General features: G+C 45.3%; 1 protein-coding gene across 32 annotated transcripts in view; it reads left to right on the forward strand.

Moving 5' to 3' along the window:
* LOC6617056 (protein lap4) overlaps window positions 1–27,915 on the forward strand; it is a 59,930-nt gene that overhangs the window by 20,124 nt on the left and 11,891 nt on the right. For 10 of the 32 annotated variants that reach the window (XR_004362061.1, XM_032721614.1, XM_032721623.1 and 7 more), the window contains 19 exons: window positions 2,375–2,589; window positions 2,946–3,248; window positions 3,310–3,389; window positions 3,501–3,763; window positions 9,856–10,463; window positions 10,582–10,782; window positions 10,853–11,039; window positions 11,167–11,447; window positions 12,341–12,625; window positions 14,684–14,794; window positions 15,070–15,249; window positions 15,612–15,770; window positions 15,872–16,085; window positions 16,161–16,249; window positions 16,316–16,618; window positions 16,688–17,014; window positions 20,247–22,115; window positions 25,813–25,963; window positions 26,353–26,629. Coding sequence is in view for 31 of the 32 variants with exons in the window: in XM_032721614.1 (XP_032577505.1) it covers window positions 2,375–2,589; window positions 2,946–3,248; window positions 3,310–3,389; window positions 3,501–3,763; window positions 9,856–10,463; window positions 10,582–10,782; window positions 10,853–11,039; window positions 11,167–11,447; window positions 12,341–12,625; window positions 14,684–14,794; window positions 15,070–15,249; window positions 15,612–15,770; window positions 15,872–16,085; window positions 16,161–16,249; window positions 16,316–16,618; window positions 16,688–17,014; window positions 20,247–22,115; window positions 25,813–25,963; window positions 26,353–26,629 (6,103 nt within the window). In the remaining variant the exon portion in view is untranslated. Of the gene's footprint in view, window positions 1–2,374; window positions 2,590–2,945; window positions 3,249–3,309; window positions 3,390–3,500; window positions 3,764–4,637; window positions 4,692–4,764; window positions 9,775–9,855; window positions 10,464–10,581; window positions 10,783–10,852; window positions 11,040–11,166; window positions 11,448–12,340; window positions 12,626–14,683; window positions 14,795–15,069; window positions 15,250–15,611; window positions 15,771–15,871; window positions 16,086–16,160; window positions 16,250–16,315; window positions 16,619–16,687; window positions 17,015–18,614; window positions 19,622–20,246; window positions 23,843–25,812; window positions 25,964–26,352; window positions 26,630–27,915 lie in introns of those variants that run through there. The other 22 variants (XM_032721625.1, XM_032721629.1, XM_032721630.1 and 19 more) reach the window with 11 other exon arrangements.

Genomic DNA, 27,915 nt, shown 5'->3' on the forward strand with positions numbered 1-27,915 from the left:
TGCGCCATCGCAGCTCCACAACTCTTTTGGTTTTTGAAACGCATCTTGGTCTGGCCAAAAGCCAGTCAGCATTGACAATGCCTGTGTTGAGTGTTTGAAACAAAAACACTAACCGGTTTTCCCCAACACCAGAAGAAAATGACGTCATGACAACAAGTTGTTGTTTTTTCTTGTTTTTTTTTTTTTTTTTGTTTTTCTTATAAGTTGGGTGTCTCAGGACCGGGCGTTGGCTGGAAAACATGAATATATGAATATATATATGTTTCCTATATAGTGACTGAGAATACTCTCACACACGCAACGTATCGCGATGTATGATAAAAGTGTGTTCGATTTGGCTTGTTTTATTTGATTATGTTATTATTTTGTGTTTATATTCCATTCATTTGACGGCCCATGCGTGTTTTCCATCGCTGATCAGTGCCGTTTTTTGCCGTTGGTTCCCACAGCCTGGAAAAAAACCACTTGGTGGACTGGGGAATGGCCAGCGATTGGGATCTATTTTGCCCCCGAATTGAGCAGTCTTAGCTGCCCGCCAGTGGCAGCATGCCAGATCAAAGCGGTCAAATAGACGATTTGTTTGTTTTTGCCTGCGAGTAGCAAGATCGATTGCCGTTTCATCTTCCGACCCAACCATAATCTTTCCAGGCAAATATCCAGAGTATAAAGCCCTGCCATTTGTGGCACTTGAGTGATGTCAACGCTTGTGACGTCATATGGGCAAGGAGTGGCGCTTTTCAAAAAAAAAACTGGGGCAAGATCGCCGAGCAATGTAATTATGTGTATGACGCTGCGTTGGTTAATAATATTAATCGCCTGGCTTGTTTTGATGTGCTACGTGTGTGTATGCCACCAAAACTAACTGTTGATTAATGGCCTGTCACAGGGGCTACAGTAGGACCTGGCTGGGTTGAATTCTTGAATAAGAAAAAACCCGTTTGAATTGCATAATACAGTCAGTGAACTCTTTACAACTCACTGAGCTTTTATAGTTCAAAAGGCGAATAAATTATATACATTAATACCTGTAGATATGTAAATTAGCTGGCCTAGATCTATATTCGTTTATCGCCAGTCTTCACTGATTGAGTGCCGCATGATTCAACCTGTATTTGTTGTTACCAATGTTGCTATTGTGGTTTCGGTTCTGTGGCGTAGTTGCTTCCCAATCGAAATGAATGTATAAGTAGATATTGTAACTGTTATTTAGCTTCGAAACAAGGTTTGGCCTATACGATTGCCTATAAATAGCGAATATCATCAGCATATTTGGAGAACAACTTGTCTGGTAGCTTTGCAACCGATCAAGCGATCAATGGTCAATGACGGATTAAGTGGACACACAAATAACACACATAACTCAACCAATTTGGACGGATGTGTGAATAGTTTCAAGATCACGTCGCCATTATTGTTTACCCCGCACATCTTAGAGCCATGTAAGCTATGCTCAAATTATCCAATTAAAGTCATGGGACTCGGGCACAGAAAAACAAGAGGAAATAATTTTAAATGCGGGGCACCCGACACGAAATGGCCTCTTATTATTGTCATTGGCATTACAAGTCGTCTTCTATTTGCATAAATCTTCATCTTGGCGCTTACTTAGCTCAGACTCCCCACTGTGGGGCCACTGAATTTGTTTGCCTATGCTAAAATCGGTAACGATTGTAAGTTACGACTGCGCCGAACATTCAGCAAGCGTGGATGTGGATGTGGCTGTGGATGCAGCTACTTGGGCTCAGCCAGTGGCACTTCCTGCCTCGAAAAAGCGGTGATTTGCATTTGTTTATTGCCGCAACAGCCATCCATACCCTGCACTTGCTGCGTAGATAGATTGATTGGCCGCCGGTGGCTTTGGTTCGGGGGGGTTTTGGAATCTGAGATTCTCGGGTGGTGGGGAGCACTGATTGCCTGCCTGCCTGCCCCCACATGTTGCAACTTTTATGTTGTTTACCCGTTTACGGCGCGCACACTTCTCATAAGCACTTGATGGATTAGGCAGTGGACTCGGTTGGTCCAGCAGACCTGGCGAATCTGGCCAAAATGTTTACGCTGCGGCGTCCAAAAATAGTGGTTTGCCTGCTCGTAGTTTTAATGTGTGGTTTATTTATTGATTTGTGCAAAACCAAAAGCGTAGACCATTAAACGTTTTGAATATAAGTCCGTTTGTATATAATAAATATCGTTGTATACATATATTTCATATGTATAATATGTATGTACATAAATATATATCTCCCAACTACGTATTAAAAGTGTGTGCATGGGCAAGCAGTTCACTAATCCAAAGCCATTTTGAACCCCACAAAACACCTCGTTGCACTGTTGATTTATATGCTAATGGAATTCGTTTGATTTGCCCCTGAAACAGCCCGTGACCTGGAATCCGATTCGGAGCCGTTCGAGGAGCGTGAACCGTCGCGCACCGTGGTCAAGTTCTCGGAGGAGGCCACCCAGGAGAAGGACACGCCCTTCGTGCGCCAGAACACGCCGCATCCCAAGGATCTCAAGGCCAAGGCGCAGAAGCTGAAGGTGGAGCGCAGTCGGAACGAGGAGCATGCCAATCTGGTCACCCTTCCGGAGGAGGTGAGTTCTGGTCCTAAATACGATTCGAATGCCAAGCTTCTGCTGTGTTTCCATCGATAGGCATTTAAGCATTTTCCACCGCAAATATACGAATGCTTTCATACGTTGTCATGCTTTTTTGGCTGTATACTAATCCTAAAATTAAGACTAGATGCTAAGTAGCTTGAGTAGTAATAGACCAAAACTAACTGGGTTTATTATAGAATTATACATTTCTAAACAATTAAGATTAGATTGTAACTTACACACACTTTACAGATTGCCTTGTGTAGAATTTAATTTTACGAACTTTGGTCGAGGAACTGTAGAGTGCCATGTAGAGTCAAGTAAATAAAAATGTCCCTTTTCTTCTCCAGAACGGCACCAAGTTAGCCGAGACCCCAACCGAGACCCGAACCATTGCAAACAATCACCAACAGCAGGCACACCCAGTGCAGCAACCAATCGTTGGTGTAAATTCCAAGCAACCAGTGGTTGTGGGTGTAGTCAGTCCAACCACGACGACAGTCGCCCCAACCGGCGTACAGGGTGGCTCAGAGGGAGCCAGCTCCACCGCCAACAATGTGAAGGCGGCAACAGCAGCTGTGGTGGCTGAATTAGCAGCCACTGTTGGTGGAGGTGATGAGGTCCAGGACGATGACGAGCAGGAGGATGAGTTTGTATGTTTTAAGATGGGTAAATAAAACATTTCCTTCTACAACCCTTAAATCTCCATCTTAGGAATCCGATCGCCGCGTGGGCTTTCAAGTGGAGGGCGAAGATGATGACTTTTACAAGAGGCCACCCAAATTACACAGAAGGTAATGAATATAAATCTAATAAATCTAATCTAAATTAGTTATTGGAAGATCGTTGGATCTATTTTTACTATTTACCAATAATAATATAATACTATATAATTTCTTACTTAGGGATACTCCGCATCACCTGAAGAATAAGCGTGTGCAGCATTTAACCGATAAGCAGGCCAGTGAAATCTTGGCCAATGCCCTAGCCACCCAGGAGCGGAACGATACCACACCGCAGCACTCGCTGTCCGGCAAAGTGACATCACCAATTGAGGAGGAGGAGCAGCTAGAAGTGGAGCAGGAGCAGAACCAGCAGCAGCATCCCTTCGACTCCTCACTCTCGCCCATTTCGGCTGGGAAAACAGCAGAGGCTAGCACCGACCCAGGTAAATACCAAAATTGTTTCAATTAATTACATTTATATTGCTCTATCTCTGAGAACTGTGTCCAAAACAGCCAAAGTGCTTTGGGTGCAGCTTGGGATAGCCAGGCATTGATGGGAAATCGATATGAAAGTGGGCGGGCACTGGTAATTTTCACTCATTTGCCAACTGGGTGACCCGTAAGAGCAGACACTGAAGTGGAAACTTAATTGGCATCCTCTCGGACCACTTTTTAGATGCAAAATGAAACCACAAAGGGACCACCCATGCTGCTTCTTAATTGTTTCAGCTCTCCACACGCCAACCAAACATACATACACTCCAATCGTTTTTTTGTTTTGGGTCTATGCCTCATCAATGGGGCAGTACTTCCGACATAATTATATCAGCAGAAAAAAAGAGAGGTTAATAGCAAGAGAGACAAGTCGATTAAAAGCGCGTTATGCCAGCGGAATACTACAGGTGTAGAAACCGAGTTGGGCTTGTGAAATACACGCAACAGTTGAGCGTTAACATGGCCTATAAATAGGCAAGGCACGTAGTGTTTGCCTGCTTATCAGGTAACGATATCAGCTTGCAAAAGCTGATAAAAAAAAATGAGCAGAGATAGTAGAAAAACTGTGCAAACCTCACTCAAAACAGAGGGTAAACAAGCAAAGAGAGCGCCGAATGGCGATAAAAAATGTGGTGCAAATGAAACCGAAATGAGTTGCCTCATTATTGGTGTGGCTACCTGGGAAAACTGTGAGTGAGAAGAGAGTTACGGAGAGACTAGAGTCTAGAGACCAGAGACCACATCGAGTGCAATTGCCAGACTTTGCGACCGGGTCTGGGCGTTTGGCCCACTCGCCGCCTGCTTTAGTCATTCTTCAGTTACGCTTGCGTTTTGTCAACGTCGCGAGAGACGCGCTACATTCGTCAGCAGCTCAACGTATATTTGCACTTGTTATTATACGGTTTTTTATTATTTTTGTTTGCTTCTCAGTTGGCATTCAAAACAGAGAGCGAGTTATAGCCAAGACTACCGAGATCTTGGCCAATAACAATAGCAGAAGCTTCTCACGCAAATATCAACGCCTTGACTTAGTCATAAAAGCGGAGGAAAACAACATTTCATTGTTAAATACTTCTCCGGAGGAGAGTGTGAAATGTATTTTCTTCGGCTTTACTTTTTCTGCTTACGTGTTTTGTTGTCCCGAGCGAATATTGTTATCGATTTTTGTCTGCTGTCTGCCATAATTCCTTTATGGCGGTGTAGAGAAGGAGGCAGCGGGTCGTTCGTCTGGAAAGTTTCTCACGTTGCGCATACGCAGCGTATGATAGCCCGAGGCCGTAATTGAATTTCAGCTGCAGTTCTCCGTCGATTCAAGTGTTCAAGGTTGGGAAGCGGAACAGAAGGAAGGGAAACCCCTTGGGCCAAGTAGCCATCACTATTTGCATATCGGCTGCAGTGAATATCCCCGAAAATGAGCTACTTGAAAGTAAATTTAGTCTTGTTTATATAGCAAGCGTTGCCGGGTTTTCTGTTGGATATTTGCAGATGGCAAACATGAAAAGTGTGCTTGGTTTGGTTCGGTTCGCTTGTGTGCATATCCGGTTTCCCGGAATTTCCTTCGCCTTTGCACAGATTTTTCTGGCAAGATATTGCAACCGCTTCGGCAATACAATCAACATTTGCACAATTCCTTTGACATTTCTACGCTCATGTGCTCTATTTTTATAAATTTTTTGCTGGATTCCGGCAAACAATGAGCTGCATTTGCTGCACATTTCCTGCAGGATTCTTAAAGCACGGCTACCTTCTCTTTCGAAATAGAATGGTATGGTACCGTCCGAGTCGACCAATGTTGGCCAATAAATAAACCGTTGATACGCTCAAGGCAATTGGCATTCATTATTTATGTATTGTATCGTTGATTGCATGGGATTCTTATTGAATTTTTCCCGCAGTATGTTGCGTGTTCGTCAATGTGCTTGTACATATATTTATATATGATTCTTTGTCGGTTTTCCGGTTTGTTTGTTCGCTGCGCCCTTTTCATCACTGATGTAACAAAGTATGCATTATTATTTGCTGTTCTCTTGCAGCTCTTGTGCAAACAGCAATTTAAACTATTTGCTGTTGGCATTCCTTCTATCATGGGCATCAAACAAACACGATTTCGATTTGGATTTTGGCTTGCCGAATGTTTAAGTTTTGCGAATGGAATCATAGCCTTGAACTCTCAGGCCTTGTGTTTTTCACAGTTGCATGCTAAGTTTATCGTTTAAACCTCCACTCCCCAGTGGTAGAATTTTTCCAACCCCCTGTCATCAGTCGTGACAGTTTTCTCTCCCCTTAAAATAAGAGGAGAAAAAAATAGGAAAAAAAAGCGTCTTCCCATTTTCGCGCTAGAAAACAAACAAAAATGCAATAAACGCCAGCTGCAGCGGAGAAGCGAGGAGCCTGTTCGGGTCAAAGAATTTCACTGCGTATTTTCCAATATTTTCGCCGCCATGTTGATAGCATGGAAATGTGGAAAATTCGAGTAATTGTCACTGAGGTGGCTGTCTGTGTCCCAGCAAGCCGAACCAAACCAAACCAAGCGAACATTGGTTTGTCAACAAACATGGATGCGGGAATGTGACGACCTGAATTGTTGCCCTCAAAATGCAATCAAAATGAACGCACACCGAGCTGTTTTCATTACCAAAAGCGCTCTTCGCGCCCATGATATCATCCGTTTCGTTTTAAGCACATTAATCAGTACGCAAACCTGTGCTGCCCCACTGATATCGGGAAATAACGCATACGACAGGTGGACCAAGGTCATTACCTACCACTTGACTTTGCTGTACTCTAGGCTGGGTTGGTCTCCCCTTTTGTAATGTTCCTACGTATGTGTCCAAAAATTTCGTAATGATTCAGAGCTACCTTATCGCCAGTTTGTTTTACTACTACGGTTTCGTTTTGTTTCATTTTCCACCCCCTTTTTGGGCCTTCTTGTTTTGCTTTATCACATTGGCTTAGGCATTCCAAAGTTTGATTAGATAGCAGTGTTTTGAACGCACACCCCTTTAAAAAAACATCGCTCCATTTTAGTGAAAATCGAAAGAGAACAGACACTTTTGATGGAGAAAGCTTAGTATGGCTTTGTTGTCGGAATATTCCTGGGTGATTTTATGATGCTCCCATAAAAACTTTGTTCATTAATTTTTGTCGCCACATTTAAGCGGACGTCGCACGGTCGTTTTTGTTGATTTCCAAAGCTTAACACTCGCAATTTGTCAGAGGCTGCAGCATCGCTACCCGCCGTTTAACCTGGTCGGCAATTAATCATGGAACCTGCCAGCACTCCACAACTATGGCATTTTCCATGAGCGCCCGAAAACAAAATAAGACCACAAAAAATGCAGATCTCGTGGATTCCAAAAGGGCTTTAAGTCGTTTTAAGCGCACTGGAAGCATTGATCTCTTGCCATTGATAATGTCGGGGTAATTAAAATCGATTGATTCGATGCGGTCATTGGCTTAAATTCCATCAGAGTGGAAAGCGAAATTTGCATGGAAATTTTTTTGTTTCCATTTGTCATAACAAATGTGACAAGTTGAAGCTCCTGGAGAGTGCCGTCCACATCTTGGCCACAGAATGCCGTGATGAAAAAAAATAGTCGAGTGAAATATGATTTCTGCCTTTTGGCATGTGTCCATGCTGTAGTCTAATTTCCCAGGGACAGAGACGATGACTTCTGCCACATGGTCATTTACATATAAATGACAAAACAAAAAGAGAGCAGCGAACTGGCGAAGCTGCAGGATTCCCGACCCGTGCCATTGATTTGGACTTTGGCATTTGTCAGCTGGCAGCAGATTCCGATTTGCGATTGCCATTGCGATTCATAACCAGCGTGCAAATGCTAATGCAATCGGGGAATCATCATTTCTTATTGCCACCTCTTCGTTTTACGAGTTGCTCTCTCCTCGTCTGTTGGTGTTTTTAAATTTTTATATGTTTATGTTTATGCCATTTATTTTACGGGTGACGAAGGACAAAAACGATGGCCTTACTTCGTTCGGGGCTCACCTCATTGAGCTGCACGCGTGATGTCATCGTAAAATGCTTAAATGCCCGCTTAAGTGGGTGCCGCAAAAAGTTCGCAGGCACTCTGGCAATCAGTAAAATAAGAAGTCTGATAAGAAATATGAGGAAAACAAATGGTCTTATGCGATCCTTCTTGTGCAGTTCCTGTTCCAGCTCGTATTAAAACTTCCCTGCCCTGCCCCGCCAAAATATTGCCTACATTCCGGGGTCCTCAGGAACCGGAATGAAAACACACACAGCACGTGTCATTTGCTCTCCTCCCCCGGAAAAAAAAATCTTATTTTGTTTTATGGCTTTTTCTCTGGTTATTGTTGTCTCGGACCGTTTTTCTCCCACTCATCTGGGTGGAAAGCATGAAAAGATGGCTTTATTCCGAACGTATGCATGTGGGGGCGAAATATATGTATACATATCCATAAAAATATCTTTCGGTTACACATTTGTCCGGCAATTCAGAGAGTCAAATTGAGAATGAAAGAGATGAGTTGTTGGTATTTAAAACATTTAAACAGCATACTTTGCTGCCACAACACCTTCGCTTAAGCTTCTACACCATTGAAATTGTTGAATTATGAAGCACAAACAAATTTGGGTCTGTAAGCAAAGAAATTCAATTTTGCTGAATACCCCACTCAACTTACCAAACTCAATAATGGTACATTGAGTGAATGGCAATGTTGGTTTGCAGGTGTAGTAGACTGAAATCCGGCAATATTAATGTTGACTTGACAGGCAGACAGGAGTCGATGGAGGTGAGGCTCGAGCTGAGTGCCCCTGTCTTTTCATTTATGCATTGATTAACATGAAAACTCGCATACAATTACAGAGTGAAATTGTCTCAAGAGCCGACTCTCTGTTTTCCCCATCCCGCCATCCTGGCGAATCCTTGACAGTCGGTGGATGTTGGGTTGGGGAAAAGAAAATGATTTTGTTAGCCAAAGTGCCGACGGATTTATTGAGTGCAAATCAGCAATAGCGAAAACGAAAGCAATAAATGTGCTTCTGAAAAGGGAAAAGTTACTGGTACTCATCTTCCTTAAACCACCTGCCTCTCAGCCTGTTTTTTTTCGACCTGAGGGACGTCTGAGAGTTTTCTGGCAGACTGTCTGTTTATTTATTTAATAATTATACAAAGTCGTTTTCTCAGCTGGGGGACTTGAGGGGTTTCATCCAAGGTCGTTGCTTTAATGCCTGATTCTAGTGGGTGGAAGCGCTTCATTGACTGCTGTTTATGGCCAAGTACCAGATGCTGTTGGCCAACTTTTGGTCATTCAATTTAAATGTCATCATGGCAAAATTTATGCTAAACACGAATCCTTTTATTTATTTGTATCGTGAGAGGTGTTTCAAATTTGATTAAATCAACGCAATAAATGTGTAATCTCACTGATGTTCTATCGCATTGATGGGGTTTTCCGTTCCAATGCACTTGAATGGATGCATATGGTTTACCCACTTAGCCAGCAGTCCGTGCTTTTATCTATTCCTCTGGCAGACACAGATCGATTGCGCTCCTTTAGCTACTCGGTAGCGTTAAAAGTTAGCTTCGCATATTAAAAAGTGCAGTCAAATAAAAAATAGGTTGCCTCACAACATACACACGGTGTCTGGACAAGATGCCTGGCAGCTGCCTATATTAAAAAGTGCACTCAGATAAAAAGCAAATAAAGCGAACCATGTTCAATGTCAAAATTAAAGTCAAAGAGGGCAACAACACCCTGCCCCGAAATGGCCAGCGCAGCAACGGCAACTTTAGCTACTCCGGAGCTGGAAGTGGTCGTAATAGTCCGGCGATGAGCAGCCTGCGCAGCTCACTGGCCTCCTCAAATCGGAGTCCCAGTGGATCACTGCAGAGAAAGGGCAAAAGAGTACGGATTGTGACCAGCTATGATCCGGTGGATCGGGATTACGAGAGACAGAGGCAGCATTATGGTAAAAATTCGGGGACTTAGAAATATAAATATATTTCCGCATAAATCTCTGATATTAAGTAAATATTTTTCTTTCTTCCAGACAACTTGGATGGCGTTACGGAGCTCCGTTTGGAGCAGTACGAAATCCACATCGAGCGCACTGCAGCTGGATTGGGCTTGAGCATTGCCGGTGGCAAGGGCTCAACGCCCTTTAAGGGTGACGATGATGGCATCTTCATATCAAGGGTTACCGAGGCGGGACCCGCTGATCTGGCTGGCCTTAAAGTGGGCGACAAGGTTATCAAGGTCAACGGCATTGTTGTCGTGGATGCGGATCACTACCAAGCGGTGCAGGTGTTGAAAGCCTGCGGTGCCGTACTTGTTTTGGTGGTACAGCGTGAGGTGACTCGCTTGATTGGCCACCCCGTGTTTAGCGAGGATGGCAGTGTGTCCCAAATCTCGGTTGAGACGCGACCACTGGTGGCGGATGCCCCTCCAGCTGCATCCATTAGCCACGAGCGTTACATCCCGGCACCCATTGAAATTGTGCCCCAACAGCAGCACCCACAGCAACAGCAACAGCAGCCCATTCAGCAGGTGGCCCCAGCGCATAGCTATTCGGGCAACGTGTTTGCCACACCCACTGCCGCAGAAACGGTGCAGCCTGCTGCGTCTGCTGCGCCCAACGGATTGCTACTGAATGGCAGAGTGTGTAATCCATGAAAACCCCTAACCAAATCCACATCTCTGACATTTCACTCGTTTCCCTCTACTGTCTCTTACTATTTGTGATTGATTTCTGGTTTTCGATGTGCGGTCATTCCAGGAGGCGCCACTGAGCTACATCCAGCTGCACACAACGCTCATCCGCGATCAGATTGGCCAAGGACTGGGCTTCAGCATTGCTGGCGGAAAGGGGTCGCCGCCGTTCAAAGACGACTGCGATGGCATTTTCATATCCCGCATCACGGAGGGCGGACTAGCGTACCGCGATGGGAAAATTATGGTGGGCGACCGAGTGATGGCGGTGAGTGGGAGGCGTTCCAGAGCCGGACGTTTCAATCTCTGACCCAGGCTAATGGCATTTCCCTGTACAGATTAACGGCAACGATATGACTGAAGCCCATCATGACGCAGCCGTCGCCTGTTTGACTGAGCCGCAGCGATTTGTGCGTTTGGTGTTGCAACGCGAGTACAGAGGTCCACTGGAACCACCGACAAGTCCGCGAAGTCCGGCAGTGCTCAACTCTTTGAGCCCCTCCGGATATCTGGCCAACCGACCAGGTGGGTAATCAATAGATTTGAACTTTAGCAACTTATTGCTCGAAAATATTGAACATTGGTTTTCATGTACTTGTGTTCTTCATGCGCTTTAAATAACCAATGGTTTTCTCACCTCTATTTCCAACAGCTAATTTCAGCCGATCGGTGGGGGAAGTTGAGCAGCCGTACAAGTACAACACCCTGGCTACGACCACGCCCACACCGAAGTCCACTGTGCCAGCTAGTATTAGCAACAATAATAACACTCTGCCCAGCAGCAAGACCAATGGATTTGCCACTGCTGCTGCCACGATAGACAGTTCCACGGGGCAACCGGTGCCCGCTCCCCGTCGCACCAACTCCGTTCCAATGGGAGATGGAGACACTGGGGCGGGCTCCACCACCAGTGCCGATTCTGGCGAGGCTCAGGTAAGGAAGTTGGATAACTAACTAGTAGTTGCGTAGACTATAGTCTAGTTTCCTGTTTAGCCAGTTGCACGTCATTTTAATGTTGCCCATAAGCTCGTTAGCTTACTTTTTTGTTTTCTACAATCATGATCAGTCGGTAGGATTAAGATAAAACCAAAATGTATATGCTTGCGCTGCAGTATCTTACCTATATTTCTAATCAGCCTAAAAGGTAAGTAGCCAAAATTTAAATGTTATATTAACAAAAAACTGCAGCGCAAGTCGTCCAAGCAAATTGTTGTTGATATTTGGCGTCCAAAAACCAAAATTCAAAACTTAAACATGAACACACTAAATAGTCATAAGATACCTAATATGTGCTAATCCATTTCTCCGCCAGATTATCAATTACTCATAACCCTAGCTGCTAGATCTATATATTTGCTCATCTACTCGTATGTATAACGAAATTGTTTGTGTTTGTTTTGCATGTGCCCTGTGCGCCTTGTCTGTCCTCCCAATATATGCTATATGCTCATTTTGCATACATAGTCGAATATATATATTATTATCGACCGATTTGCACCGATTTATGTCCCAGCTTTAAAGCACCCATCGAGAAAAAGAGTCAAAATGCTAGGAGGCGTTTGCAGAAATGTATCTAAATTAATGATTAATGATTCATAGTTAGGCACGTTAGCTTAGTTCTAGATCTAACGATGGCTTCATAGCCCATCATCAAAAGTGAAACCAAAATTTACAAAAACCAACATATTTTTGTTTCTTTTTCTCTGATCAACCACCACCCCCTCCAAAAACCAAAAACTTGCTTAAAACCGATATTTCCGAAAACTTTGCTAAATCCAAAAACCACGTAACAACCAACGTACATACCCAACCACGACCGTGAGCAGCCCTCCTCGTTGCGACCGCTGACCAGCGATGATTTTCAGGCGATGATCCCGGCACACTTCCTCAGCGGCGGCAGTCAGCATCAGGTGCATGTGGCCCAACCCAACGAGGTGGGCGTGAGTGCCGTCACGGTGAATGTGAATAAGCCTCAGCCGGATCTGCCCATGTTCCCGGCGGCACCCACCGAACTTGGCCGCGTCACCGAGACGATCACCAAGTCCACGTTCACGGAGACGGTGATGACGCGCATCACCGACAATCAGTTGGCGGAGCCGCTTATCAGTGAGGTGACTATCTCCACATCCCGCATACACTAGAAGCGCGTACAGTCGCTGCCCAGAGTCCAAGAGTTAATGAATCGTTGTGTAAAAGTCACAAGCAAAGTTATCCGGACACGGACACACATTATCCTGTAGCTCAGATGTCCTGAAAATATGTAAAAAAAAAAGAAATACCTATATAGTGTATCCAGGCACGGAATTCGAGCTTTTCTCGTTACCGCACATAAGCACGCACAATCCACCCGTACATGATGCACAACAACACACACCAAAATTGATTTAATTTAATTCTAAATTAATTTATGATTTATACTCCCTACAATTGGCACACTTTGACCTATTGGCCGCGCTTCCCATTTTCAATTTGAATTTGCTAAATAAATATATGTGCGTTTTGCAAACGATTTGATTTAACTATTGGTCAGAGGCCCCCCGTTTGAGACGCTGAGTTCATCTATGTTTCATGCCAAGCATTATGCAAAACATGCACATTTACAAGAGTTGTGATTGCTCCGACTAATTGAGTAGCAGTTGAGATGGAATTGGATTAAGTTGGTTATGGCACGGAGCTGGAAACTACAATTAAGCGATTAATCAATTCAATTTAATTCAATTAAATGTGGAAGAACTTTGGTATGCCACTCGTTTCTGTACTAAGTTAACTTTCCCTCTACTAACACTGGATAAATATAATTTTCCAACTGTTCCACAAAAATCCTGGCTTATGTTTCCTTTGCAAATAACTTGAAACCAACAAAAATATCCATTTAAGTGGGTATTAGCCTTAATGCTTTCAAGGGGTTTTTAAATCTATATTTTTTGTTACTAAGTGCTGCTATAATTTTTGATAGCCTTCGCCAACACTTGAATATTTAGTGTCCTTTGGAAGTAACCGAATCTATTGAAGTGAGCGGAAAAGCGCCTTCGTTTTGAACGACAGAATGGTTTACTCACTTCACTCTTCACTCGAGTGTCATTGCCGACGTGATGCAAATCCCGGCAAGAAATTCCAGAGACTCTGTGTATGTGGCCAGCTTTGTCACTTGCCACTTGCAGCATAAATAACTAAACCGGCAAACTATGCTGCATGCATACTATATCCTTAAATAATAAAGTGAGCGCATGCCGAAAAAAGATTTAGAAACTCTAAATGACTCACAAGAGTTCCCAACAGCGTTTATTTTGTGTGCAGCAGAGTGTGGCCATAAGTAAACTTTAAATATTTCTGTTTGCCTTCGCAATCTTCATCCGTGTGTCTGTCTCCGGGGCACTGATAAATAAAACATTTAATTGTTTTTAATTTACTTTCCCCTTCTGCGTTTGCATTCCGCTTTGGAGCGAGATATCCGTTGGCTTCGAAGTCGAAAGAATTCAATTTCTTCGAGGTAATTGGCAAGAGTTATTAGCAGTTAGCCGAGTATGGTACATGTGTTTATTTGGCATTTTGACACGAATGAGCCTTTGTGGATATGTCAGCTCTCAGGAGATAGTTCCGAGTTTCCCGGCAATGAATATAAAACAGAAATATTATGCTTTGATGTTGCAATATGCCAGCACTTGAGCTAAACGATGCTCACCTCAATCACAGGAGCCGCAAAAGCTTTGTTTAAATCTGTGTGAAAATGCGTGAGCCAGGAAAATTCAGCATGAAGTGGGCGTGGTTTCTCCCACTCTTTTTGCATGTTGTGTAATCTAAAATTAAGTTATTCATAAGAACAGCACAAAACGTATTCATTATTTATTGAATGTGAATCACTCTTGTTACTCGGTTTTCATGTTTAATGAATGCTTCGACATAAGTGCATGACTTTGTTTTTTGGTGTTTGGCTTGGCTTGTCTTGGTTTTCGTGTCTCACCAGGGGAAACCCCCTTAAGTTGTATGTACATTTTAATATAAATATCACCAACAATTTTGCACCACCATTGAACGCCAGCACATGAGCACCCTTCATCCATGGACTCACCCAATACACGGCAGACTCAATAGGATTCTTAGTGTTAGGCACATTGATCTGTGTTAATTTTGTGATGTGCTAACACGATTTTTAATTGTCTGTCCTCTAGGAGGTTGTGCTGCCCAAGAACCAGGGCTCCCTGGGATTCAGCATCATCGGCGGCACGGATCATTCCTGTGTGCCCTTCGGCACTCGAGAGCCTGGCATTTTCATATCGCACGTAAGTACAGACGGATAGATTAACTAACAATTACCTGCAGCAGCAGCTGGCAAAAAAGTTTTCGAATTAAAACACTCGAGTGGCCGCAACTTGCGAATGCAAATGAGCTGCTGCCGCTGCTGCTGCAGAACAATTGTTTAAAATCCAGTGGCTCGTAGGATGGCTTCATTATAAGCAGCCAACTAAGCCAGCTGCTTGCTCGAAAGTTTCAAGTCTTTTGGCCATTTATGAGTATAACAATTACCCCTGGGGTTTCTCCTCCTTAAATCGGACAGATTGTGCCCGGCGGGATTGCCTCCAAGTGCGGCAAGCTGCGCATGGGAGATCGCATATTGAAAGTCAACGAGGCGGATGTTTCCAAGGCCACACATCAGGATGCGGTTCTGGAGCTGCTGAAGCCAGGTGATGAAATCAAGCTGACCATTCAACACGACCCACTGCCGCCAGGATTCCAAGTAAGTTTCGTGGTCTGGCAAAGTCCTTATTAGCCCATTTTAGACTGCTTTTGTACTGTAAATATGTATATACGCTTCGGATCTACTTCTTACTCCTCCTCTATAATAAATTTTTGTATACTCTGCCACTGCTCACAAACAAATTCAAAACGCACAGAGCATAGAAGTAGTTTATGTAAAAACAGAGGTAAGCTCCTCTTGGCTTTCAGTGAGGAAATATTTGCAATTAGTCAAATGCCTTTTCCAAAACATTTTGTTTGCTTTGTTTCGACCTGATGAGAGTCCCAATTGTTATTTGTCAGCGTTTAAGCCGAGTCCATGCTCATTTCCATTCTTTCCTAATTGTTAATTGTAAATCGCAGGAAGTGCTACTCAGCAAGGCGGAGGGCGAACGTTTGGGCATGCACATCAAGGGCGGCTTGAATGGCCAGCGCGGTAATCCCGCCGATCCCTCCGACGAAGGCGTCTTCGTGTCCAAAATTAACTCGGTCGGTGCGGCCAGACGGGACGGAAGGCTTAAGGTAACGTACTGCTCCTGTCTTGGGCGATTACGGCTCGCCCACCTTTTGTTGTCTAGGGAAAAGCTTGATTGAAACTTTTGCTGCTACACCTTTTGCTTCAGGTGGGCATGCGTCTGCTCGAGGTTAATGGACACTCGCTGCTGGGCGCCTCGCACCAGGATGCGGTCAATGTGCTGCGCAACGCTGGCAACGAGATTCAATTGGTCGTCTGCAAAGGCTACGACAAGTCCAATTTAATTCATTCCATTGGACAGGCCGGCGGCATGAGCACTGGCTTCAACTCGTCTGCATCCTGCAGCGGTGGCAGTCGCCAAGGTACGTAATCTTGAGCTTATCGACCTAGTTGAGTCTTTCTTAAATTACTTTTCCCCTGTTACCTTGCTTGTCCAGGCTCGCGTGCATCGGAAACGGGATCGGAACTGAGCCAGAGTCAGAGTGTATCCAGCTTGGACCACGAAGAGGATGAGCGTCTGCGACAGGTGCGTACAAAAGTTAAGGAGCGACTTGGGCATGACATTAATAGCTACTTCCCCATTTCCCAATAGGACTTCGATGTCTTCGCTTCGCAGAAGCCAGATGCACAGCAGCCAACTGGACAATCGGTCCTGGCAGCTGCTGCTGCCATGGTGCATGGCGCCTCGTCGCCCACACCACCTGCTGCCACCTCCAATACAACTCCCTTACCCACAGCCGCGCCAGTGGCATCTGCTGATTTAACAGCACCGGACACGCCAGCCACCCAGACCGTGGCGCTCATTCACGCAGAACAGCAGGCCCATCAACAACAACAACAGCAGCAGCAGACGCAGCTGGCGCCTTTGGGTCAGGAGAAGAGCACCCAGGAGAAGGTAAGTGACTGGACTGGCCTTGGGACATTCTGTGAAAACTTATGCCTCGTTGTTTCGTTTGCAAATTAGGTGCTGGAAATTGTACGCGCGGCTGACGCCTTCACCACCGTGCCACCAAAGTCGCCATCGGATCACCACGAGCAGGATAAGATACAGAAGACGACGACGGTTGTCATATCGAAGCATACGCTCGACACGAACCCAACCACCCCCACAACGCCGGCGGCGCCTCTTCCCATCGCTGGAGCAGAGTCAGCGAACTCGACTGGTGCTCCTTCTCCAGCTGTTCCTGCATCCACGCCCGGCTCAGCGCCAGTTCTTCCTGCCGTGGCCGTGCAGACACAGACGCAAAGGACCTCTACGGAGAAGGATGAAGAGGAGGAGTCGCAACTACAGGTATGTACCCACCTGACCGTGGATGCACGTCTCTTGTCTTGGCTTTAATGTCTGTGTGTATGTACGTCTTTCAATATTTGTGCGTGTGCCATTCGTTTGTGTAAAATACCTGTCTGTGTGCGAGTTTGGGTACTCAGATCCAGATCCAAATACAGATACACCCATGTAACAGCTAACACGAACCGACAGTCGCCACCCCAACAGAAAACTCGACTCTAAACCCGACCAATCTCTTAACTTGATTTTTGTTTCGTATTTCGCTTGTTATGTGTTTGTGTAACTTCACTAATGCCTTTGTCCTGTCACTGACATTTCGTGTCCTGTGCTTGGAGTGCGTGCGTGTGTGTGTCAAAAATTTTAAAATGTATACAAAGAAATAAGATGATAAACCAAAAACACCATACTACTACCATCCATATTCACAAACCACAAAGGTCACAAAACAGTTGTTGTGATAAATTTGGCATGTGATGCCAGTTGAAAAAAAGGGAATAAAAAAAACCAAATAGAATGGGAATCATTGCTATATATTTTCAACTGAATTCACAGGTAATAAATAAATAATAATAGCATCAGACCATTAAACCTACTGACTGTAACTAAAGCAAAATAATCATTGCATCCACTCGTTCGAAAGCACTTTCATTCTCTCATGTAAACACTAGCAGCATCGTTTTTCACATCCATTTCGTGTTTTACGTACTTTTGTTGCTGCTTTAAGGCGATTTTTTTGTTCAGTTGCATTTGAATTAAAAATGAATAAAAAATCATAGCCTATCTATGTGGGCCGATTGTACCAGGGGGCGTATGAGTTATGTATTTGTTCTGCATGCGTGTCGGGCTTGCGCTTAGCTTCTCTCAGCTCCTCTGAGCTGCTCCTTCGCTCCTTTGGCAGAGAAGTGGAGTAGATGGCCCCACATTTATTGATATGGCAGCAGACAATTTATTATTTATTAGCATATTGGCTGCTGTTGCTGCTGGCTTTCTGAGAACGCCTTTCTTGGTCTGGCCCGCTCTGATCATTGTTCTTGTTGAGTTTCGTTGTCGTTCGTGTAGCTCTTGCTGTTGCTGTTGTTATTTATGCTACTTTCATATTATATTCATTTCAGTTTGCGTCTTAACTGTTACCGTTCGTTGGTACCTTTGCCCCCACTGCGTAGGCGGCCTTGTTATTATTTTTAACGTTGATGTGGTTCTGTTTGTTGTTGGCTTTAAAGCATGCCCCATTTGAATTTGCATTGAAAGCAGTAGGGAACAAACGATATAACGAAAAGGGAAAGAAATCGGGCACACATTACATATATATACAAACATATACTTACTATATAGATGGCACGTATAATAAATATAAATGTAAATAATTCAAAAACTGCAGAAAGAAAATTTCCATTAAAACGTCTCTCTTATCTTCTTCTCGTCCTTGTTCTTCTTTCATTCTTCTGAATTCCTGCAATAATGTGCGCGCTTTTCAACAAATTGTTGATTTTTTTTTCATTATTTTTGTTTTATTTATAACATTTCTTATTGTTTTTCTCAACCATTTTGCAATCTGTTCCGTTGGTTTTCTGTTGCTTTCCGCCCGCCATCGATTTCATTGCAGCTTACTGCTGAGCAGCGCATTGCTTAACAAGCGGATGTTTATCACCATAAGACTGAATATTTAGTTTAAACTGACAGAATACAAATGCTAGCAGCCAAAATGAAAGGACAGGAGGCAACAGCTTGGGTGTACAAGCTCTACTATTGTATTTGTACCGATGGAGTTGCAATATATACAAAATACAAATAAACAAACTAGGATTTGAGGAAGCGTGTTCAAAGGGCCAAGAGTTACTACTTATAGCGCTTTCGTCCCGTAATCCCCCACTCGAAATTCAATCAAAATCCGAACGCTCTCAACTCAGCAAATGGTTTCAATGTCTTCTCACTAGAACTCTGTTTTCCCCTCCCATCCGATTGTTAAAAAGTGTGTCCTTATCAACACGAACAGCAACAAATTCACACTCCAACCTCCACGCATCCCAGACAATTGTTGAGATGAAAGGAACTCAGTACCGAAAATTTGTAAATGTATTTATCAACGCGGAATGCTCTAATGTTGTCGCCATTTTGCGGCATAAAGTATTCCACTTATACATATAGTCTTTCGATGTTTATACTATGTGAAACGAAAACTGTTTACTACATAACACGCAGAAGACACCCACACTATATATTACTAAATGTGTAACAACGTGTGGCAAGCACACACAAAAGGTCCAATTATGCAACTGAATAATACTCAAGAGAAGAATAGAATCTTTCCGACAAAAACTAAAGCCGATGACAAAGGGCATCTTGTTATAACCTTTTGAAAGAGCCAAGCTATACCTATACTAGGGATATTTTTTTTACTTTTTAAAGTATCTACTAAACTGTTACCACATAGTTAAAACCGAATTCACATCGTACATTGATTGAATATCCTTTATGCAAATGGTTAGGTTTGAGTTTTCCACTTTCGTTGTTACCTAATGATAGTTAAATTAAAAGCTAGCTAAATGGAATTTAAAGTGTGCATTTTTGATGTCAATAAATCTTAATGTATTTGTCGTATAAAAACCTCAACAAATGCGTCAAACTTTTAATTGCATTTCAGTTTTTGGGGAGACCAAAGATTGGATTCTCGGAACTTCCTTAGTTTTCGGTCAAGAAGTTTAATTCGGGAAAGTTTTCGTTTGATTTCGTTATTTTCCTTTTGCCATGTGATTCGTCTTTGTCTCCGTATCTGCTATCTCTCTGTATTTTCGTATCGCTGCTGTTCGCTATCGTCATCGTGTGCCGAGTTCACCAACCCAAAATCATCACCCAGCAAATTGGCCAGAAGAGTCCCAGTCGCAGTCGCAGTCACTCACCTCATCATCAAGCAGAAAATCACTGGTAATTGGCTAATGGACGCAGGTTTCAAAGGAGCACCAAAAACAAAACCAAACAGAATAGTACAACTTTTTTGTGTGTCGTTCGTACCAAAGCATCATCAACTAAATAAAGCGCACCCGCATTCATCCCCACTTTTTTACCGAGAACTTCACCAGCATTTCACCCACTCACCATTAACGTTGCACACTGCAATTTGTGTTTCAAGCTTGTGTGCGATGACGTTGCACTCGAAAAATACCAAACCAAAACCCAAACTAAAACGAATCTATACCGAACTAAATGAGCAATCCACCAACAATTCAAACTCTAATAGCAACGAGGCACCCAGACTCCAGATCGCCTGGCACCCGGAGCACGTTACTCCTACCAGCAGATGCTGGAGTCGCAGGAGGAGAATCGAACTTCTGGCAAAGCCACCCAGGCGAAGCCCAAGAAGGCGGAGCCCGTGTACATCATAGATGACGAGGACGATGAGGATGACGATGACGCAGATTCCCAGCGGCTGGACGACATCGACGCTATCCAAGAGGAGGAAGAAGACACGGAGAGCTCTCCGCCCTTGGAAGTGCAGTCACCACCTTCCTATGCAGACACTGATTCCGATACCTTCGACCGTCGACGTGGCCGATATACCAGTGACTCGGAAAGCGACTGCCGGCCGTACAAACCATCGAGATCGGGACGCAGTACGCCTGAATACGGTGGTCATCGCAAGTCTGTAAGCTTCGATCTCAGTGGAGACGAGCGCTCCAGATCGGACTACGAGCGATCCCGCTCCCGCACTCCAGATGGTTATACTAGGGCCTACGATTCAGAGCAGGATACTCGAGGATCGGGTCGTAATCGTCTGCCACGGAAAGGCATATTGCGGGCAACCAGCCCGTGCCCCACGCTGGAAAAATCTGAACCCATTGTGCCAGCAGTGGCACGCATCCGTGATGTGGAATCGCCGCAACTTCAGCGCGTTTCACGGGCCACTTCCCCGGATCGACCCGGCGAACTGGAGCGGGAAAATCCTTTCCGTCATCCCACTTCCGAGGATGATGAGTACACGCGGATAGCGAAGGAGGTCAGCAAATCGCCTCGGTCGCCGCGCTCCACACGCGAGCAGTTCTTCTTTGGGTCTTCGAGATCCAGTGAGGATCTGCTGGAGCAATCCCAGTCACTATCCAGCGGTCGCAGCACTCCCAACACAGTGATCTCCAAGTCCACGGAGAACCTTACCGGCACGCGGCCAAAGATACCTCCACCCACCGCTCCAAAACCGCAATTAAAGAAGGCGAACCTGGTGCGAAATGTAGCACTGGAAACATTCCAGGCCAGCGATGTGGGACAAGGTGATTTTACGGTATTCGAGCACGATGCCAGCACGAATACGATCCATCCCGTGGAGGCCAAAGTTCCCGTCAGGGTGTCAACCAAGACGAAACCGAGTCGCCCGAGGGAATCACCACCACCGCCGCCAGTGAATTTCGCCACCCTGCCGAAGTTACCAAGCACGCCAACTTTGCGAGAGGCGGAGGAGTCCATCTACATGGAGGCCCTGCCGCCGACGCCCTCGCAGCTTCGGCCCAACGAATTCGTGCACGAGAACTCACCGGACAATATTCTGGTCTCGCCGCAGGAGCACCGCGAGTATTTGCTGCGTGAGAACGAGCTGAGGAATCAGTTGAGGGCCCCCTACGAACCCGCTCCACCTGTACCCATTGTCGGCGGCGGATATTCGGTAACGAATCCCTTTCTAGATAGTTTCGACACCGACATTGACAGCCTGCCATTGCCACCACCGCCTACACCGCCTGCCCAACACCAACATACACGTCATTTGCATGAGCCGCCGCAGTTTCCGCAGTTCGCGCCACCACTAACCGCTAACGCATCCACGTCTCCATCTTGTTCTTCCAATGCTGCTTCTGCTGGTGGCGCCACTAACCGCTTGATGGATTCGCCGCAACGACAGCTGCTGGTCGCCGGGTCGTCCACCCAGATCTTTCCCACGGCCCAGATACTGCCCGTGCAGTATGCCAGTCTGCCGCAACCGCAGCAGCCCAACACGCTCACCCTTAAGACCGTTTCCCCCACTTCGTCCCACGACCCCAAACAGCCCCTTTTCAACCTGGTACTCCTGCCCGGCGACCAGGTGGCCGACAAATCCTCGCCAGCAATGCTCTACCTGCAAACGGTGAGTGAATCAAGTGCCAAGCCCCGGCGGGGGCCACCACCTCCTCCGCCCGTTACCGTGACCTCACCCACGCCCTCGTATGCCGCCATGAAGTTTCCGACCTTCTCGGAAATAGTTGTCAGTCCCGATGCGAATAGCAATTACCAAAATATGACCACTGCTCGCGTTGGCGTCTCGAATTCCTCGCTGGCCCACAGCACCAGTTCCTTTTCCATCGGCTCATCCAGCTCTTCGCTTCTTATGACCAAAAATTCGTCGTTGGGAGAAGGTGGTGTGCCATCCAGTTACTACGAGACAGCCGAGGAGATCTACTCCACCATCGAGGAGGAGGCCATCTACAGTAACACCTCCTTCTTTGATTCGCGTCGAAGCAGTGACACTTCGGTATCCTGTCGCGCATCCAAGTCGCCCACTCCTCCTCCTCTGCCTCCCAAGCGACCTTTGAAGCCCACCAAGTTGCGTACCGCCCCCGCTCCGCCGCCAGTGGCCCAAAAGCCTCATGGCCTGAGGGGCATGGCCAGTTTCAAGCTGCGCTCCCAATCCCAGCCGCAGCTGGAGGGGGCGTGGCAACAGCCGGCTCTACCTCGAACGCCCACGACGCCAACTGGCAAAGAGACAACGGTGTGAATTAGAGTCGGAATGATATCCATGAATAAATCCAAAGTATTTCCAAAGAAACATTCAGTTAATACTACTAACTAAAACTTCTTTCAAAAGGCATTGAAAATTGTAAAAATATCAGCCCATTCCACTACAAATACTTCAGTACAAAATCTTCTTAAGTGAGTTCACCAATAACATAAAACCTTAAACAAAATAGTGACAAGAAATACCCATAACAATAAATACTAAATGCAAAACTACTTTAGCAATAAATCAATATAAAATCTAAGAGCTTTATTGGTCAGCGAACTCAAGGTTTCAAAACCAAAATGGAGCAAAAATATCGAGGAATAGCCGCCAAATGCGATTTTAGATTTATTCCTCTTCAAAAATCGATCCACCTCCGGTAGACCGCCATGCAACCACTTGCTATCGGTGGCTTTCAACGATGACGATGCATTTAATTGCTCCTAAGCTGACCGCAGGACCTTCCCATTCCCGTTGCCACAACCACCTCGTTCTCTCTTTTCGTCAATGTCTCTGCTCATACATTTTAATTAAATTCTAACACCTTTTTGCCATCAATTAAATTGCCCAGCCCCTTGCGTTTTTCTTGCTCTCTTTGTTTCTGGCATCGACTGCAATTTTCAATATTTTCATTCCACTCGCTCGCAATTTAAATTGATTGATTTGTGGGTAGTGTCTGAGCTCCGAACCTGCTGAACTTGCAGGCAGGCGGGCTGGCAGATTGGGTGGCACACCTTTCCTGCTAATTAGATGCAACTTTTTGTTGAATTTCGAGACGCCCTCGACCCCCATCGAGCGTGTACTACCTACTTTGCCACAAAATTGCAGTTGAAATTGAGCAGCAAGCGGTTGAAGTTTAATGGGCGCCACCTCGTCCTCCTGCTCCTGCACGCGCTGTCACCCGCTCACCTGGCTGCCTCCCCCCGAGTCTCGGGACAAGTTTAATTTGACGTTGATTGAAACAGTTGGCTGCTTATGGTCGCCTACCTGCAGTTACCACGCCCACAGGGCCATTAATTTTTGCTACTGCTGATGCCGCCGCTGCCCATTTTTATTATTCCCTTTTGTTTTGGGAAAACAAAATACAAAAAAAAAACGAAAATACGAAGAAAAACGAGGGGAAGGAAAATAATACACGAAAAACGAACGAATAAATAAGTAGTATAACGAAGAGAAATACCTGAGTATAAAATGAAGTAACAGAAAAACAGACAGAAAACACAATTTTACAATTTATAAAGTTAATTTCGCCCTAGCGCTGCTAAGTTGATTTTAATGCTAATTTATTTTATCAAGACAAAGAAGCAAGCTGAACATTTTTAATTGCATACCTTAAGGCAAATAAACATTGCGTATTATTCTTATTTGCGTTTCGTGGGCTCTTTTCATTTTGTCTTGTCCCCCTGGCCATGTATTGTGTAAACAAGGCTTTGAGTACTCGAAAAACGATTGCTTGAATGGGAGCGATAACCCAGTACCCAAGTGGTGTGGCCAGTGACCTTGACTCACTTAGCATTTGTATCTAATTGCGCCGTGACCCCAATTGGCCAAGAGGCAGGCACTGACTGCCTGGCGACCTGTCGCTTTCGCACCTGGCCCTGCACTGATTTGGACGTCGTCTGGTTGCCCCTTTTTAATGTCCCATGCTGGGTTCTCTTTGTTGCAATCTTATCGCAAAGCACTCGTAATTGCCTAGCGATAAAAAAAAGAGTTGGTTACCCCTTATCAACGCCTTATCTTTCACCCACTAACACTGCTCGCATGGTCTGAATAATTCAATGGCTTATTGGCTTTTAATGCGCTGGCCATTTTGGCCCTCACACACTTATACACACTGGGACATCTCTGGGATCGGTTAACACACACAAACACACACATTCTCAACACTTTCATGGCTCAATAAATTCCTATTAGCTGGACTGCTGAGCAGGGCAAAAAGCAGCTCCTCCAGCACTGGAGACTGATGCTGATAAACCAGCTCCGTAGCTGCCCCACTCCTCCATGTTGTTGGCTCTGCGCATTGACTTTAATTGAAAATCGAAAAATCCGATACGAAATTAATTTCTCTTCTAAAAATACAGCTCAGTTAAGCTGGCACTCCTGCTGCTTTCACTTTTTCCCCATGCACTTGTCCTGCCCTCCACTCCTCCACGCCATCGCCCTTGGTTCTACGGCTTGGTTTATTTATGAGCTCTCGGACTGGTGTGTCTGATGGTCTGGCTGCTTCTTACTGCTCCTGGCTGGAGGGTCGAGTCGAACCCCACTAGTTTGGTATAAGGTTGCAATTTGTGCAGTTTAACGCTGGCCTTTGCCCTGTTTGCCTTTGTTTCGTCTGGGTCCTCGGGACAGGGTCTTCCTTCTTCTGCCCCCGCTGTCCTTCCCCACCCGATTGCTGCCATTTAATGACTTTGTCGTCGTAGTCGCAGTCATCGTTGCTCTGCAGGCCCTAACTATCCAGCCCGGGTTGGCTTTATCTGGCCACTGTGTCTCATGTTGCCCAGCACGAGGAATTGCATGAAAGCATAAAACCGACAGTACACACGACTTTGGGTGATAAATGGCCAGCTCCGGTTTGGTTCGTTCCGTTCTAACCCACGCAGCTGTAATTTGCGCCCTCTCCAGTTCAATCCGAACTCAAATCGCAGCCCAAACTCAAACCCACACCCAACCGTAAATTATATGCCCCGAGTGCAGGACACAGCAGCACAGACCCAAAAATGTCGACTTGGTCACTTTATGATTGAGCCAGCCTATGGCTGATCCTGCTAAACCCGAACCGAAACGCCCTTTCTGGGCGTAACCAGTTCTGCCTGCCGCCTGCCTGACTTTTTAATAAACTTGTGTAGTGCCATCAATTTTCTTTATGGCCATTTCGGATTTTTCAGCGCTCGCTTTGAAAATTGCAGTTTTTCCCAGTCATTTAATTGAAAATATGGCTGAGTGCTGCCAGCGTTTCAGCTTTATCTGTTTATTGATTTTTTCTTCGTTAAATAAATCCTTGAGATTTCTCTTTTTTTTTTGTGTGTGTGCGTTGAGTTGCTAACAAAAACGTTTTGCCATTTTGCAGTCAACACCTGCCAGCAGGGATGGAGCAGAGGAGCAGCAGGAAGAGGTTAGAGCCAAACCCACTCCGACTAAAGTGCCTAAATCGGTTTCCGATAAAAAACGCTTCTTTGAGTCAGCCATGGAGGATCAACACAAGCCCACACAAAAGACAGGTGAGTCAATGGTTAGCGCGAAAAGTTCCATGATTGAATGAGTGGCTCAATGATGTCGCTGTGCAGTTTGCCCAAGCTGGTGGTCCTGCCACTTAAATCTCGCTTCTTGGCCCAAGTTGTCAATCAAACCACTTATCTGCGGTTGCCAAGCCACCACAACGGTGGTCGTCACCTTTCGCTTCTCGGGTGGCGTAATTAGAACAGGGTGGAGGAGAGCGCGGTTGCCTGCGCCATTTGCATGACAAAGTCTGGAGCTGTAGTGGTGGAATCCACTTAGGCAGCTAAATGGCTAAGCTGCATCGGATCGCTATTTATTTAATTTCCCAACTTAATAGCGGGGCGATGTCCTTAGCTTACACTGATTTTATGCACTCTCTTTTCGCTTGCAGACAAAGTTTTCTCATTCCTGTCAAAGGATGAAGTGGAAAAGCTGAGACAGGAGGAGGAGAGGAAAATTGCAACATTGCGCCATGATAAGAATTCCAGATTACTGGATGCCGCCAACGACAACATTGACAAGGATGCCGCACAGCAGCGGACCAAGAGCAACAGCAACAGCAGCAGCGGCGACGATAATGACGACAGCGACCAAGAGGAGGGCATCGCTCGCGGGGATTCCGTTGACAACGCCGCTCTGGGGCACTTCGATGATGCGGAGGACATGAGGTGAGTGCGGATGTGCCAAGCTGTCATTTCGGATTATTGGTGCTTGCATTATGCGCTTTTTATGTTACATCTGAATGCACAGACACACTATACACACACTTCACACCAATCCACCCAATCAATCAATCAATCACCCTTCACCCCATGCGATATTATGATAACCATATACCCCCTCACCCACACACACGAAACTCACACAACTTTCACGGTGTTTGTGCATTTGCTTAGTATAATCTCTTATGCAAAGTTGAATTTTTTAGTTTTATTGGTGAAGTTTTTCCGCTGCCTTTTGGTTTGGTTCTGGTGCCGGTTCTCCTACAGCTGCTTTTAAATATGGGTTGCTCTGCTCTTAAGTTTAGATGCCTTCAATCGTTCACATTGAAAAAAAAGAAAACACCCCACAAAACACCACCACTTTGTTTACTATTCATGCAGTCAACTGACGGAGCTGCTAATCATCATTGAGACTTAGTGTGTTATTAAATAAGGATAGCGGTCTATGGCTGAGTGTTCTTTAATAGTAAGTACACTCCTCACCACACAATATCTCCACACACGCACTCACACACTTGCATACGATTATAAGCGTCTAAGCCCTAAGCAGTTTAAGTTTTATGTAGCACTTAAGCGTTGTATGGACTCGTAAATCGCAGCCAGACTCCCAGCCCTTAGTCTACTTAAAATGTAAGGAAAAAAAACAGTGAGGAACTCGAGAAGGAGGTGGAGTGAAAATGACGGTAAAACATGTTATGGTTCTGGCGTTGAAATCTTTTTACATAGTACATAGACCACGCCCGGTGGGCTTCGAATCTCATCTCGTGTATATGATAATCTAGTCGAAGCGGCAGAACTCAAAAGTGTAAGTATATCCGCTGCTGCTTTACTTAATTTTTTTTCTGGCATTGCGTATACGCAATGTGCGCCTCCGGGCCTGCACCCTTGCTCTTCCTTTTGCTTCTCTTACTTCCGCGTGGGCGTCCTACTCCACTCCACTCGAATTCCCTGCGGCACAATGCCAGCTGTTTTTACAATTGAATAACTTCATTTGGGCATTCCGCAAATTGCGTTTTGTGCGTTTGCTTACTCAACTGGGCGGTGTCAGCTCAGATTCGTATTCGGATTTGGATTTGGATTCGCTACGGCTCCCCGGAAATGGATCGGCAAACGAGCCACCAGGAGAGCATCACGCAACACGTACGCATAATTCAGTATCCGCTGGGAATCGATGATTTTATGCTAAGTGTGTTGCAGTGAATTAAGCGCCGCGAATGAGTCGCGGCAGTCGG

The sequence above is a fragment of the Drosophila sechellia genome, chromosome 3R, assembly GCF_004382195.2.
Source record: "Drosophila sechellia strain sech25 chromosome 3R, ASM438219v1, whole genome shotgun sequence".
Taxonomy (NCBI): Eukaryota; Metazoa; Arthropoda; class Insecta; order Diptera; family Drosophilidae; genus Drosophila; species Drosophila sechellia.